General features: G+C 37.1%; 1 protein-coding gene across 1 annotated transcript in view; it reads left to right on the top strand.

The window, feature by feature from the left end:
- The window catches only part of HEG1 (heart development protein with EGF like domains 1), a 556295-nt gene that overhangs the window by 530847 nt on the left and 7606 nt on the right, over positions 1–17842 (top strand). The window contains exon 12 of the mRNA XM_044075011.1: positions 13739–13913. Within this exon, the coding sequence (XP_043930946.1) occupies positions 13739–13913 (175 nt within the window). The remainder of the gene's footprint in view (positions 1–13738; positions 13914–17842) is intronic.

Below are 17842 nucleotides of genomic sequence, written 5' to 3'. Positions count from 1 at the left end.
ACACAGAGTATGTACACTGATAGTGTGATAAAGAAAAGTGATTACATAAAACTTGTATCATGCAAAAATTCACTGGAACGGCAAAATGGATGAACACAAAGACCCACTCACACAAGCACACACACACACACACACACACACACATAGGTTCATAGGTTCATAGGTTCATACTAGGCTATCTGCCCAAGGGCATTTATAAGCCTAGCCCATAGTTATGTGGCTTCGCCACCCCTTTGGTTTTGAATAAAACTATGCCCTATCATTTTCTGTGCCTCTGTCAAGCAGTGACACTGAAATCTCCCATCCATTGGTCAAGATTCCTCTTGAACAAGTGCTCTGCCTCACATGTACCGGGATTTTGTTCCACAGCATAGGAGTCTGGGTGATGAATCTGTCCAGCACGCTTCTATTATTTATAACTGTCAAGGTTAAAGTCTCCGCCCTTGTGGTTCTGAGGGATCTAGATTTTTGAGGTGAAGCATATTCATCAAATCTGGGTTTGACATGGCCTTATATGTCAGGCACAGGTCACCTCTGAGCAAGCGGTATGAGACTGAATAGAGCTGGAGTTCTTTCAGTCGGGCAGCATAAGACATATTTTTGAGACCCTTTATCCTTTTGGTGAGGAACTTTTGGGGCCTTTCAAGCTGCATCAGGTGTTTGGTCAGATACATTCCGAACGGGGCATTGTACTCAATCATCACACACACACACACACACACACACAAAGATATATATATTCTTACATATATCAATCTTTACTCAATTATTTCTTCCTCTCATACCACCTTTTTCCAACTTGATTTCTTACATATGTTAATTTCTATCCCATTTTTTCACACCAAAAGCTCTCCATTTTCATATCTGATGTCTATGTCTATCACTTTTGTTGAATTTTTATGGTTTCACAATTACTATTCTTTAACTGCTTTTGTTAAATGCACAATAAGCAATAATCAATGTTCTTAATTAATGTTTGTAAAATTGTTTTTTCACTGCACATTCGCTAAAAGGGGATAATCTCTGGCCCAGTTGGACTTTCCCAGTAACAAATGGAAATAAATAAATTTATAGACATATATATATATATATATATATATATATATATATATATATATATATATATATATATATGCAGCTCTCACTTGCTGTGTAGCTGAGCACTGATTGTAATTCTTTGACCACCACTCTTCATGTTTACATTGGGTTTATTTATTATTATTTATTTATGTTTATTAACTGGGGTAGAATATTGATCCCAAGGACCAGTCCCAGGTACAACCTTAAAATAAATTAGACTAATATTTGGATACAAGTACTTAGTTGAAGGAAAAACAAGAGCATGCAATGTAAATGTAATGCAAAAATTTAAATAAATTGCTTTATAGGTTCATAGGTGTATACTAGGCTAACAGCCACTAGGGCCCTTATAAGCCTAGCCATACAACCCAAATGTAACCCACAAATTTAATTTATATAGGGTTGATTTACTAACTGCCTCTGTCCATCAAAGACATAGACACCAGACAAGGAGTGACTTTCTAATTACCCATCCATTGGCCAAGACCTTAAATAGGGTTAGGGTAAAACTCTGCTTTACATGGATGAGGAGCGGGTTCCAGAGAATGGAAATTCTCTGAGAAATGTGTCTGTCTCTCCAACATGTCCTATTTAGGTTGCAAGCAAAATGTAGGTCGTTTGACCTAGTAGTTCTGACGCTGCTTCTTTTGTGGATGTGCAAAAGGTTCATCATAACAGGGTCCATGGTTGCCTTGTATACCAGGTAAAGATCATCTCTCTGTAGTCTGTATTATACATAGTAAAGAGACATGGCTTTGAGGGAACCAGTATAGGACATTATGTTTACTCCTGTTATTCTTTTTGTAAGCAATCTTTGTGGAGGTTCCAGTTATTGCATGTGTCTGGTCAGGTGCATACCAAAGGGACCATTATACTATATGATGTGTCTAATGAAGGCTGAGTACAGCGGTATGATGACCTCTCTGGACCTGGATGCTATGCCCTTACTTATAAGTTGAGTAACATAGAAGGATTTTTTACTATCTTGGACACATGTTGTTCGAAGGCTAGGTTACCATCTACATGATTTCCCAAATCCGAGACTACTTTTAGGGGTATTTTATTGATGACATAGTTACCCATAGTGGCTGACTTCCTATACTATAATGCATTTCTTGGCATTTAGTTTTAAGCCATGTGGCACCAAGCATTTATTTGTGTTAGATCTTCCTGAAGGGTGTTCTCTTTGGAGATTCAGTGACTGCTTCCAGTTTGCTAACATCTAACATTTTGTCAGCCAGAGGTCTTTGACATTGGATTTGATTTCTGAGAAGTAGACACCAAAGAAGAGCAGGCCCAGAACAGATCCCTGAGGAACTCCATTGTTGACCTGCCTCTTTGTAGAGGTGGCCTCAATAATCCTGGTCTCTTGGTTCCTATCCTTTAACCAGCCAGTTATCCTGCTTATGCCTTGTTCCATAAGTTTGTTGACAATGAACAAGAGGGGTATTGATTCAAATGCTTTAGCCAGATCTAGGAAGGCATTATGCACCACTTTCCCCTCATTCATTGCCTTAGTTCATCCATCCATTCTCAACCCCTTTTCCCATTTTGCACATGGGGTTGAGGTGTCACGTCAGCAGTGACCAGCAGTGACAATCATCTTGAGCCAAGGTTTACACCACTGGGTGGCTAGCCCTGCCACGGTATCCATTGCCCTACTGAACCTGGTGGACTTCTTTGAAAAGGTCATTCATCCATTGTCTTAGTGACCTTTTCAAAGAAGGCTACCAGGTTCAGTAAGCATGACCTTCCTTTGACAAAGCCAATCTGAGATGGATCCATTTTTGGAGATCTGCTATATCCTTGTTGATAATTTCCATGATAATTCTTTCAATGGTGTTGCAAATAATACTAGTCAGACTAATGGGTCTGTAGTTTCTAGGATCTGCTGAAGGTTCTCCCTTATGAAGATGGAAGACCATCGTAGTCCTGCATTCTCATGGTACAAAGCCTGTTTTAAGATTCTAGTTAAATAATGACTCCAGGGGTCCTGATAAGTCATTTTTTAGACTGCTCATGAGTTATCATGGGTGTTATCAGGGACCACTGCAGCTGTGTTCTTGGCTTTAGCGAGTGCAGACAGTACATGCTCCCTAGTTATAGTTGGAGGGGTTATGTTTGAGATTATTTCTTGGGAAATGGTTATGGATGAGAAAGGGGTAAAGTTGAATCTTAATTTGTCTCCTAACAGGTTTACTATATTGTTAGGTTCATTGAATGTGGCACCATAAATCACCAGTTCACCACATTCCTGTTTTCCACCCTTGAGGTTTCTGACATAGATGAAGATGGCATTAGAGTTATCTTTCACCTGGAAGGCTATCTTAACCTCAAAGATGGCTTTGTTTGACCTAATTAGTCCTCTTGATTGCCTATTTAGTTTGATGAGAAAGATTTTATCTTTATGGGAATCACCCTTCCTGATTTTTGCCATAATTTTTTTCTTTTGTTGTATATCTTGTTAAAAATGGGATCCCATCAGGGTGGTTTGTTTCTAGGACTAGTTCTGGGCTTACTTCTGGTAGGTACAGCAACACGTATACAGCCATTGAGATGGCTGTCCATAGTTTCTGATAGCAGTTCAGACTGTTGTGTTCTCAAGGTTTGGAGGGGCATTAAATTTAGATATAACATCAATTAATGAAAGGTAGTTTGCCTTGGAATAGTTCCTAACTATTACTCTGGTTTACAGAGTTGATTTTGATTTCAATAGAGATGATTGATGCATATCAAGATACCACCACCTTTAGTCCCTACCTGTGTAGCTACTGGTCTAAAAGTCTAGAAATCAGTGAAAGCTTGCATTTCTGATGTAACTTTTGCCAATTTAAACCATGTCTTGGTAATTGCACAAATGTCTATATTCTTATGTGTGAGGATGGCTTGGGGGGAGTATAGATTTTTTTTTTTTTATTTGTTTTATTATTTAGGCTTCTGGTATTGAGAAGTAACACCTTGAGGTTCGGTTGAATTTTGCTATGTCAGTAGGTTTGTAAATTTGGCCTTGCCAAAAAAAAGGTGCAACAGGGGTGGATAAAGAATTAGCCAGTATTCAAAAGGGATTCCGGCGTGTAGCTCGCAAGACATTTCCCTGCGAGCTACATCGCTGAAACCAAACGGCAGCACCACGCCGTAGTGCAGTTTGGCTGAAAAGCATAGCCGCTGCAGCTGTAATCTATGAACGGGCAGATACAGCCGCACGGGATGTGTAACGCATGCCTTCGTCTCATTCAAGGAATGCATTTATTTAATTATTTATTTATGATAAAGTAAAGTGGATAATAGGTGGGCCCTGTGAATAGCTTGTGTGGAAGAGTTTGTTAAGAAAGGTTTTATTCTGTAAAGGGAAACTAATGTAATGTGGCCCTTTTTGATGGCATGAGATATATTTGTCAAATTTTAACTTATCATCTAGAATGATACTGGGTCTATATTACAATGTCGAACTCACAGGAGTTTGAACATTGTAATATTGAACTGTAAAGTTCAAAATGCAATAATAATGAAAACACAGAACATTCTGTGACAAAAAAATAACTTACACTTTAAACCTAAATAAACTGGGGGGCTTTGCCTGCCACACCCACCAATGTGGGGAGCTGTGCCCCCCCACCCCCACTTAAATATACCAACTCCGAGATTGCACTACAGTGGAGGAAATAGCATAGCTTCGAAAACGGCCCACCGATTTTTTTCCCTGTGAAAAAAATCGGTGCACCGTGGTTTTGGTATTTTCGTATTTTGGACTTTTGGGTTCGATATTACAATGTTTGAACTTCTACAAGTTCAACGTTGTAATATAGACCCATGATTCCTAGTAGCTTGGTTTCTGAGGTGGGTTTAATTAGAATGTGATTGGATGAGGTGATTGTAAATTCCTGGTTGGGGGAGTTTGTTTTGTAGCATTGGTTAGGGAACAGCATTAGTTTGGTTTTGTTGGGATTAAGGATGCACTAGTATTTTTCTAAGAAAGACTCGATGGCAGTAAAGATTTTTTAGTATTGTCTTGCAGTTGTTTTAGGCTAAGTGTGGTGCAGATGACTGTGGAGTCATTTGTATATTGTATGTTGGAAGCAAGGTTAGTAGCTTTGTGTAGGTTATTGGTCAGAACTCTGAAGAGCAGAGGCCCAAGAACTGAGCCTTGTGGAAAACCTAGTGTAATGGGAAGTGGGGAGGAGAGGTCAGCTTACCATTTGACCGATTGATAGTGGTCAGATAGGTAATTCTGGAACCAAATTAGAGTGTTTCTATATATGTCAAGTGGTGCAAGCTCATGTAGGAGTTGTTCATGGAACACTGTGTCAGATGCCTTTGGCATGTTGAGAAATATTGAGGCAACCATTTGGCCATTGTTTTTTTGGCTGGTTAATAGTATAGATATTGACCTATAGCTGGATAGTTCTAGTGTGGAGCCTCCTTAGTGGAGTGAGATTACATAGGAGGTTTTCCAGATTTTAAGTACATACTGTTCGGTGATAGATCTATTGATCAGTATTGAAACTGGGTAGCAGATGACATCAGCTGATAATTTGAGGTAGTTGTTTGGCAGCTTGTCAGTGGCAAGGGTTGTAGGTTTCAGTTGGCTTAGCAATTTCTTTATTGTACTTGTTTGGATGTGTTTAAGAGAGAGAGGGGTAGGTGAATCGGTTATAGTAGGGAGGGTGATTTGTTTCAAGCTATTTTTGTTTTGTTTTTTATGAGTGAGAGGATTGAATTTATGAAAAATTAGTTAAAGTGGGATGCTATGCTTTCTTCTGTGTTTTCTATATTCAGAGATGGGGTGGGGGGGTGTCCTGGATAGATAATTTGGTTGATGGAGGCCCAGAATTTTTGTGGGTTGTTTTGATGCTTGGACTGAATGATTGCATAGAGTTTTTTTATCAGCCCTGATTTGCTTTTTGCAGACATTTCTTAGGTGGCGGTAGGTATCTAGAGAAGGTTTTGATTTGTTGGTTATATGTTGATACCAGAGTTTGTCTCTTTGCTTTTTTAGTAACTGTTTGGTTTCTTTAGAAAGCCATGGGCAGTTGTTAGTTTTTGTTCTTATGTGTCTTATGAGAGCAAGTGTGTTTAGAACATCAAGAAATATGTTATTGAAATAATCAACTGCTGCATCTAGTAGTAGGTATTTTAATGGGGACCAGTTACAGCTTAGTAGAAGTATTTGTAGAAAGGAGTTTATGGAGAATTTTTTTGTATTACATATTTGGTTATACATTTGTGGTTTTCTGGGTGAGCTACAGTGTCTTAGAAAGAAGATTAGTAGGCTGCCACTTAGGCTGTCAGGTAGACAGTCTGAAAGGTGGATTAGAGAGGGTTTGTTAGTCAGGGTCCAGTCGAGAATGGATTGTTTGTTGCTGGTTTTGTCAATTCTAGTGGATGAATGAATCAGTTGGGTGAAACATACATGATATGATTTGAGGGGTTATCTGATGAGTAGGTTTGCCAGTTGGTATTGAAATCACCAACTAGTATAGTTTCTTGGCTAATTGTGGCTGAGGCCCATGAGAAGGTTTTCTATTGTGGAGGGGTTGTTATTTGGTGGTATGTATACAGCTAGTAAGATGATATGCTTGCTGCTATTGATTTTTAGTCATGATGCTAAGAGTTCTGTATTATCAATATCTGAGATATTTACCTGCAGTTTTTCAAAATTAATAGTGTCTTTATATAGAATTTCTACTCCTGCACCTCATTTTGTTGTCCTGTCTTGTCTGAGGATATTGTAGCCAGGGGGAATGATTTCATTATTGTTTATGTGGGGTTTAAGCCAGATGTCAGTTAGTACAGCAATGCCAGGAGTGTATAGTGATAGGGTAGAGTGGAATTCTTATATTTTATTAAAGAGACTTCTTAGGTTTATATTTATGAGAAGGATGTCAGAGCTGTTTTTGGATATGTTGGATAGTAGTGGTGAGGTTTGATTTATTATTGGCTTGAGGAAGTTGTTTGTGATGGCTTTCTTTTGTTGGGTGAGAGTAGGGCCAGGTTTTGGGTGCATGTCTCAACATAAATGCAGATTAGATTTTTACTTGTACTTGGGGGAAATCTTTGGGAGGGATAAGTGGTTGTTTTAGTGGTATTAATGAGAGGTTAGCATGGTGGAGGTATCTATATGACAATAGTTCAATACTTGTGGAGTTGTAGATGTGGGGTGGTATGTCGAAGTGCGATAGTTCAGATAAAGGCAGGTTTGTTAAAGGGGACATGGGGGATTTTAACTAGATTATGGGAGGATTTTAGGTGTTGTTAAGAAGAGAGCAGTTAGTAGTAATGAGACGAATAGTATGAGTAAGAGAAACATGTCTAAATACTGGATTTTAGGAGGGAGTGTTAGTGGAAAATGGAGTGGTGGTATGAGTAGTGAGGTGATGAGAAAAGGATGTAGTTGAGGCTTTGATAGGCTGAGGAAGGAATAGGTAGGGGTTGGATGATATCAAATTATGAGGTGGGAGGAGCTGATTAATTAGTGACTTGTGATGTGGAGGACAGTGATAGGTTGAGGATGTGTGGGGGTGTGGTTTGGTTAGGATAAATGAATATGATGTGGGGGTGGGTGGGAATGGGGGTAGGGTAGTTGAACGGAATTAGCCCAAACAGAGTGAGGGTGAATGGAGTGGGCATGTGCACGCAGTGCACAGAAAACTATCAGCTGCCTTAAATTAGTCTGGAGGAATACAGAACTGTTGTGGAGGTGTAGAATAACACCAATGGCACGTTCTGCACAGAATTCAGCTAAGCAGTTAGAGGCGCATTACACTTCTTTATCAGGTACTGTATATAGTAATTCTTGTTTTTCTTTTCAGTTTAAACCCATTATTTCACTCTCTAAGTTGTGGAGCTAGCATAACAAAAACAATATGGGCACTAAGAGGTGTTCGTAAAAAATAACATTAGGTTTGTGAAAAATAACCATAGGTATGGGCACTCCACCCGACGAGATAAGCAGCTACACCAAGGTGATTTTAAGAATGGCTCCTATAGCGTAAGTATGCTAGGCTATGTTATAACTGGTCTTGTGGGGGAGGCGAAGGACAGAATAGTCCAGAAAAGTGGTGGATAGCCAGTAGTATGATGAAAAAAAAAGTCTACAGAAACAATCAGAAAAGTAGTAGGTACTCTGGATTTGCTTGCTTTACATACCTTTTTGAAATAAAATAAACCACTTTCACCAAGGAGTATGCGTGATTTAGGAAGACCAGAATTTATATGAGAAAGGGTTTAGTACTAGTAGAAAAACAGCAAGGCTTTCAAGTCATTAAACAGCATATAAAGGGAGACTGCTGTTAGGAAGTACAAAATGTGTGTGTGTGTGTGTGTGTGTGTGTGTGTGTGTGTGTGTGTGTGTGTGTGTGTGTGTGTGTGGGGGGGCTAACATGCTGAAACAATCAGGAAAAGCAGTAGGTACTTTGGACTTGCTTGTTTTGCATACTTTTCTTATGAAATAAAATAAAATAAACCACTTTTACCAGGAGTATGTGGGATTTAGAAAGACCAGAATTTATAGGAGAAAGGGTTTAGTAATAGTAGAAAAAACATCAGGGCTTTCAAATAGTTAAACAGCATGCAAAGAGATTTTGCTGTTAGGAAGTACAGGATGGGGGGACAGCTAACGTCCATGGTGCTTTAGTTAAAAAAATAGAAATTAAACATGGGTTAGCAATTAACAATTTTGCCCAGAGGGTAAAACATACTTTCTCTATATTTTGAAAATAACACTGATCTCAAGGTTGCCCGGTTCTGTTAAAGAGCACCGCAGGCCAGTAGTTTGAGCTTGGCTTGCGGGGGATCCAGGGAAAAGTAGATTAAAAGGAGGATCTGGGAAGAAAAATAAGTTATATTAACACAATATACTGCATTTGTTAATAAGAAAAAAATGCAATAGGTTGAAAGGTGCTAACAGAGGAGTGGAAAAAAACAATAATTAGGTAATTTGTACACAAATAAAAGCTTCAGTTTGTGATGATGTATAAAATCTAAGACAAATTCTCACAGTTAACACGTTCAACAGATTAATGCAGTTGCAATTATATCCAGTGGTGTAAATAGAAGATAACATATACAGAACTAAGCACATATTTTCCAGCACAATACTGTATTTGTTATAAGTAGAGAAGTGAAAATGGACTGTTAAGATTTTAAAACAGATGTAGGAATACTGATACTAATTACACTATAGGTATGTCAGGTAGTATAACACATTCTAAACCAATAGGTGAGGAAAGGTGCACACTAATGTCTGGGTAGGTTCTTTTAAAATGCAATAATAAAGTGAGCAGCAAATAAATAATATTCCAACAATAACAATGCTCTACACCTATAACACAACTCTAACAAGTCTGTACTCTAGTGAGTACAGTGCCTGGGCCATGCTAATGCTAAGGCTAGGTAAATGGGTCTATATTATAACATCGAAGTCTTAAAACTTCGAATGTTATAATATCTAACCATTTTTATCAGAAGACTATAACATCGAACACTGAGAAGAGTGAATTTTTTCCCAAGGAAAAAATTTGCTGTTCCGACAAACATACACACAACACAAGCACACCAAAATAAATAATCCACAGACATACACTTCACAAAACCCTACACTAAACCATACATACACTACTAGCTATCCACTTACCTTAACCCAACCCTAACCCTAAGGTCTGTAACTACCGCACACTCACTTTACCCGCTCCCTAATCCTAAGGTCCCTATCGCACACTCACCTTACCTACTCCCTAACCCTAAGGTCTGTATCGCACACTCACCTTACCCGCTCCCTAACCCTAAGGTCCCTAACTGTCACACACTCACCTTAACCTGATTTGTTCGCACACTTACCTTAACCCAGTTTATAACCTTCGCTCCACAGTCGAGGAAATAGCAAAGCTGCAGAAATGACCCACCAAATACTTTCCCTAGGAAAGTATTCGATATTCTGCAGCTTCGCTATTTTCAGCGTTCAGTGCATATGGTTCGATATTATAACATTCAAAGTTTTAAGACTTTGATGTTATAATATAGACCCAGGTAAATAGTTTCATGAGTACATAGTGGCCCTGTGAGTACTGTCTCCCATAAATATATGTCTAGTTTCATTACACTTTGCAAAGGTGTAAATCAACATCAATAAATTTTCCAAATGAAAAGAAACAAATATGAAAAATAACCTTAGGTATGAGCACTCCATCCAATGAGACAAGCAGCTACACAAAGGAGATTTTAAAAATGGCTCCTGTAGCTTAAGAGCATGTGCGTGATTTGGCGGATCCTGGCTCCAGATTAGCAGCTAACCATTATCTTCCCCTTTTTCAGCCTGGTTAGAAGGGCATTAGTATATCTCACAGTGGAGTTCCCTGTGACAAGAGTCTTGGGAAGTGCTTTTGCTTGCCTTAGGAGCTTAGTGTTTGGGGCTCCATTGAGTGTGACTGTATGTGTGGTGCTAGATGTTCTTTTTTTCTGAATGCTTTTGGGCTTGCCGAGGCATAGGTATTTTACATAAATTATACTACTTTCCCATCAAGTCTTAAATTACAGAATTAGTGGTGAGGTTTTAGAGTATTAAGTATGTTTATTATTACAATAACCTTCAGCCAGATGGGCTCCTTGAAAAAATCCTTTGCCGAAATAATCGAATTTACTTATGATGTTCAGTTCATGACAAATATCTTATTGGAACTGTGAGATAATTTAAGCCTGAGTAACTACCATAATGTAAATTGTTATCATAATAATATTATGGTGAATATGTAAACTGCTCACTTCGTAAGCAGGTTTGCATTCCTTTTTAATGTACTCTGTGGTTCATTTACTGTGCATGTGCAGTTGTCATGGGAGACAGAACTGGAGATATATAGGAAATAAACAGGATGGGTAAACATTTACCTAATATCTTTTTGTTTTCCTGAGGAAATGTTTGCCTGTTTTTTTAAAGATACATAAAACATTGTAGACTCTAACCAATGTATGGAACATTTAAATTTCTGTCTTTGCACCGAACCTCATTGTTTTTTTGATATTGCAGATCCTTTAGGATCAAATAGTTTGAGCTCCACACTAATTCAGGTCTAGGAACCTTTCTGAAAATGTTAACTGAGGTTCTGTGTTAGCTTCCACCATGAATGTTTGTGTTACTAGTACAGAAAGGACTGATTCATCTTATCAACAGATCAATGGCTGAATCCCATGTACCCTCACTATGGAAAATATCCTATATTATCCCTCTTCATAAAGGTGGCATATGTCAATATTATCACCTCTCTCAAAAATTCCTGAAAGATGTATTCATTGGCATCTCCTTCACTGCCTTCTACAAGAACAGCTCTTAATATCCACCCAGTGTAGCTTCCATCCAGCAAACAGTACGACTGCTCCTCTCCTTTCATTCACTGACACAAATACAGGGCCATGGGCAAACGTGTTTGCTCCTAATTCCTTGACCTGTCAAAAGCCTGATGCAGTTTCTAACCTTAAACCCCTGTATAAAGTGTCTCAGCTTGGACCATCCTCTTATTCATTACTGTAGTTCAATAGATGTTTAGCTGTCAGGCTGCTATCTGTAAAGTGGCAGGATACTGTGTCTCCATACCTGTAAGTCTCCACTGGTATGCTCAAGGCTTTGTACATGGTCCACTACTTTTTAATATGTTTATCAATGACCTTTATACCTCAGTAAGTCCATACTCTCTTATACTCTTGCCACTACCTACCCTATTCCTGTCTTTCTTATACTGTGAACCTATCCTAAGCAATCTTCAGGCTGCAGTTAAAAATAAGCTGGAGGCAAGCTATAATAAATCTGCAGTTTGCCAACAACAAGCAATACTGCAGACACCTCTGGATTGCCTTAAGGATTTAAATTGGCTCAAACTGCCTTACTACATACATTACGTACAGCTTATCTCCACACACAGCATTGTTTACAAAGCCAGTGACTGCCCTGCTTTTACTCCTGTTTTCCATTCCTGTTACCCTAATAGACTACTTCAATCTAATGAATAACATCTTATCAACATGTATATCCCACTAATGCTATGGCCAAAGTCTCTACTCTGTAAATTAGAGCTACCTCTAACCTCTCCATCTTCAAATGCGAAAAGACTACATAAATAAAACTTGACTCTGCTCCTGCACTACCCAGGCTGAACTAGTTTCTCCCTCCTTCCACCACCAGCATACTTTGACTGTGTTCAGAGAGAGGAAAGGCATTTGTAAATTCTATTTCTTAGACCAAGAACAGATATATTTTTGCCTAGGCTATATTATCTAGTCATCTCTGTATCAAAGAGTGTACTCAATGTATTTAATATCATCTCTATGAACTACAGCTTGAGAATACTTTATGTACTGATAGTGTACTTTTTCATTTTGGTGTAGCTGTCCAAATATTTGCACCATGTGTGTGTATAGGTTCAAACTGTATGAACTGAAGCTGAATATTTACTTAGTTAATATTGCCATTCTTCTGTTTAAGCCTTGTAATAATGTTATTTAACTGTAACTACAGTATAACAATGTGGAACTTTTCTCCCAGGGCCTGTGCTGAAAATGGGATATTATCCCAGTAGGACTTTCCTGGTAAACAAATGTCAAATAAATAAATCAAGCACAACTGTTGTAGCAGTCAGCCCCATGAAAATATTAAATGTGCTTTTTGCAGGGACAAGCCTTTCTGCAGCCCTCATGTGGGGAGTAAGGCCCCCACCCTTCCTGACTTTTATATATCAGCTCCATAGGAAGCAAACATGAAAAAGGGAGAAATCTACCTAAAGAAAAGAATCACCACCAGTGTGTGCACTTAAAACGTGTACCAACAATCACTTCCTGTGGGAAACAGTGACTGGAGAAAGAGTTTAACTTAGCCGAACTGTGTTTAATGATTTGATTCCTTGGGAAGTTGTAAACTAAGGAGTATGGAGCAACTTCTGACATTCTTTATAAATTGCCCCTGAGTAGGTTTACAGTTGGGAAAAATTATTATAACAAACACGTTGCAACACTGTCTACAGAGTGTTATAGTAGTAGCCAGGGTTTAAGTGACACAACCCCTGTATGGGGTGAGAAGGTTTTCCCTACCTCAAAAAATATATATATAAATAAATCATGAAATGCCATTTCGATTGTATATTATTTGATCAGATGTGGATTTGGTGATGTAGGTTTACTTATTTGATATGTATTCCTTCTTTAAGTGTTACAGTGCTTGTAATCCTTTGTAATAGCCCAACTGACTTTTGTTAATATCATCGTGTGACTTTTTTATATCCTGCATTGTTTTGTTATTAGTTTAAACTGGGGAGTTTATTATTGTTGGATAAACTTACTTCATTCAAAAAGGAATTCCACGTTCCTGAAATGACCTCTTCAGTTAAAGAGCTGGAAGTCTCCTGAAGTTGGATTGTGATCGGTGATGTAATGAGCTATTCATTCAAATCCAGCCACTACTACTGTTCAGCCTTTGTTCGTTGGACAAAGGAAAGGCCATGGGTGTTCTTTGAGTACTATGTGTGGTATATAGCTTGTATAATATCACTTTTATACCTTAAGCGCCACGCTGCACAGAGCGATATTTAACGGTTCTAAGTAGTTGCTTTGTTCAGTAGATTTAAAATTTATAAAGAAAGGTATTTATCTCCAGTGTTAATGTTTTTCTTTATTTTGGCAGAAAGAAAAAAGACCTTAGTAAGCTCATTTTCAAAAGTGGAGATTTTCAGATGTCACCATATTCAGACTTTCCAAAGAATCCGCGGATATCTGTGGAGTGGGGAAGAGAAACCATTGAAATGCAAGAAAATGGAAGCACTAAAAATCTTCTACAGATGACAGATGTTTACTATTCAGTATGTATATGCTCAAATTTTTTTCCTTGTACCCTGCTAATCCATTTTGACCAATAATTTTAAATTTATAAAGCTTACATTATCAAATGAGCAGTTAAAAAAATGAGAAACCATTGCCAGATGTAGGCATAAGTGTGTGTGTGTGTGTGTGTGTGTGTGTGTGTGTGTGTGTGTGTGTGTGTGTTGTTTTATATATATTTATATATATATATGTATAGATATGTATATATGTATATATATATATATATATATATAAAACATTTAAGTTACAGAGCATCAAATGTTATATGGTCATGACCATATGCTTGATGTTCCATAATGCTGAAAACTAAAAAAATAAATAAATATATATATATATATATATATATATATATATATATATATATATATATATATATATATATATATATATATATATATATATATATATATATATATATCTACCAACTCTGAGATCAGACTACAGTGGGGAAATGTTAATTCCCCAATCCCACTGTACAACACTCTCCTTGGAAAACATTGACTTTTCAGAAAACTGATCATATGTTCTCAACCATATAACATTCAATGACTCAGTCAACTGAAGGAGACCCATAGATGTACACACATGCATATACATATACTGTACATATGTGTGCATATGTGTGCATGTGTGTCTGAGAGAGTGTTTTTCTAGGCTTAACAAAAAAGTACCAGTTAAGCAATTTCTGATATACTTTAGTGTTAAAAATGATTGCTTTTCTCTGAAATAAAATGAAATGTATTTGATACACAGTAGCAGACCACTGTTTCCACATAAACGCATTAGAAAGGAGTATAGCATATCTTTCATCATAACTAGACTGTCTGATTTTAGAGTACCTTTATGTTTTCTGCTATTTGTTTGAAACTTCTATGCTTTATTGCTGAATAAATATATTCTTCAAGGGTATTTAAGATAGTCACTACTTACTTTAAGTAGTCCTTGTTCCTTTCAAGAAAAGGAAATATCAGTAGCTAGCTTTAATGAATAAGCCTTGTGTTTTATCCCATTCCCTTGAAAAAGATCAGCACTGTAAGTCTGGGTTATGCATTTACTTTAAATGTCTACAACATGCTTTATCTTATGTACTTTAGAATATACCATTACGTATTTAAAATTTGTTTGTTTGCTAATTTGTAAAAAAAAAAAAAAAAAAAAAAATGAGAGAGAGAAAAGCTAAGACAGGAAGAGATGGATGTTGAGTGTTTTATATATATATATACATATATATATATATATGTATATATGGATTCACTACTAAATCTCAAATTACAAAATCTTGAGACTCTGAATCCCGAAGACCAGAATCTCAAGATTCCCTAATATCGAAATTAAGAAAAAAAATAAATGTAAAAAAAAAGAAAAAAGATTTAGATAGGTGCATGCAGGGGGGCAAGCCCCCCTGCACCCCCCCACACCCCCCTCCACTTACATATACCAACTCCAAGATCGCACTACAGTGGAATGAATGGCAACATTTCCATTCCGCTCTGCACAGCACTATTTTGGCATTCACTCCACTGTAGTGCAATCTCGTAGTTGGTATATTTAAGTTGCAGGGGGTGTGGGGTTCAGGAGGGCTTGCCTTCCTGCATATGCTTTTAAAAATATTCTTTTTGTTTTCAATATTACGGAATCTCAGGAATCTGGTCTTCGGGATTCAGAGTCTCGATATTCCGTAATTTGAGATTTAGTAGTGAACCCATATATATATATATATATATATATATATATATATATATATATATATATATATATATATATATATATATATATAATATATATATACTTACTGAAATCCCTCCAAATTAAATTTGCTCAAATTTTATGAATTGACACAAATGTGGAGGTTTCATATATTCACAAAACACATCCAGCACCAATCATGAGATGAGAAGAAAGCATTATTTTTGGGCTCTCTATGTAATTCTTAGACTAATAAGGACAAGCCCTCGAATTATGAAAACACAGACGAACAGCAAATGTTAAGCATCACCGTTGTCCTGTAAAGTTGTTTTTTGCAGGGAGGGGACAAACCTCCTCTACTCCTAATGTGGGAGCCAAGCTCATGAATATATATATATATATATATATATATATATATATATATATATATATATATATATATATGTATATATATATATATATGTATATGAAGTCAAGTGGATTGACGAAAGTGCTTAATTCTTGTGGTAATAGAGAGTGTTTTGGGACTCGCAGCAATAGTGCTTCATCTTTTGGTTTACTTGTTATTTTCAGAGCACTATTGCACCACCTTCTTTTTGGTTTACTTGTTTATTAAGTGGTGCTGGTTGTTATGGAGTCCGAAACCTCCATTAATCTTTCACCAATTTTAGACTCTGGGCAGAATGCTGAAATCCTTTCAGTGAAAAGAGATGTAGCTGAACTTAAAGGAGAGCTTACTCAGCTTATTGAAATACTCTCCCAACCTCATTCAATGGATTTTCATTCTTCTCCATGTGTTGGCCCTTCTAAGGATGACCGGGTAAAGCTGCACAAGTCTAATAAGGCTTTCAGCCCTGAATCCCCTACGTTCCATCTTAACACACGTAGGGAGGTAATTGCGGTAGCACAAGTACATCACGCTGAGCCGGAACAAACTTCCTTGGCTGCCTTAACTCCACCTTGTGATGCTGGAAGTGGTTCGGCTTCTTTTTCGACAAAAACGACCAACAGATCCAATTGTGCGATTCAAATAGAGTCTGGTATTGATCCAGACATAGGAACTGGTTTGAACGAGGTAACATGCAATAAACATTGTAATGTTACAACAAATCAAGGTATGACTAATCCTAATGCAAACAATGTACAAACAAATGCTTGCCTTGAGCGAAACTCTCGTTCCAAAGACAGAGACAGAACTGTAAACAGAGAAAATGTTATGTTTACGGGTTCTTACCAGGACTCTAATAGGGACGGACTAAATGCTGCTATTGATAATCCAAATGAACAATATGGTGTTATAATTCAAAAGCACTATTCTTTTTCTAATGCAGCCAGTGGTGTTAAAACCGTTTATAAAGAAAAGGACAATGTCTCTAACAGTTTTAGATCCTTAAAGGATACTATTTATATTTTTGAAAAAAGACTCTTTAAGTATAAAATGTGCCAAATAGAAATATGTTATTTGAACAAATGTATTTGTAAAAAATTGTGCCACAGGGTCTCAGAATTTTTAAATTTCCTTTTGGAATACTTTATAATACAGAAAATATTTGTGAATTTACAGCTATGTTTGACAAGTGGGGACTTGAACTACTTGCTAGAAGTATATCACTTTATGAAAAAATGGAAGTAAAACTGCATAAGGAGGTTGACCAACTTAACCAGATGATTGTTACTGATTTATTGTTTGACCAGTATCAGGGATTATACAATAAAATACTAAACAGGGTAGATAAAAAATGTGATGATGTTTTTAACAAAAAGGCCAGGAAACTTGATAGAGATGTAAAACAATATAAATATGGAAAGGTGTATCCTATTGAGAGATTAATTTCTTATGACCAGGGGAATAGTAACAACTTTAATGATGTGATTGGTGGTGAATTTGTTTCAGACTCTGTAGATTTTGAAATTATAGATGAAGAAGAATGTTTTATTGAGGAAGGGGGAGACCAACAATCAGTTTATCAGGATTTTCCCCTGCCAAGATGCTCAAAAATAATAGCAAGTCGCAAGCAAGCGAACTTTCCCACCTACAGCAAGGTGGTGCAAAAACACAGGGGTTCACCCAGGTGGTAGTGGAACCTAGTTTAGATTCATCCTTGAATAATATACAGCATACCTTGAATGGGTTTCACATTTATAATTATACAGATAAAGAAATTTTACCAGAGCGTTTTTCCCTTTTTTCAAAGGGTTTCAAATTTGTACCTACAAAAAT

This window comes from Protopterus annectens, chromosome 6.part0 (genome assembly GCF_019279795.1).
Source record: "Protopterus annectens isolate FY-2018-M chromosome 6.part0, PAN1.0, whole genome shotgun sequence".
NCBI lineage: Eukaryota > Metazoa > Chordata > Ceratodontiformes > Protopteridae > Protopterus > Protopterus annectens.
Note: the sequence above shows the minus strand (reverse complement) of the source record. Positions and strands in the feature narration are given on the sequence as shown.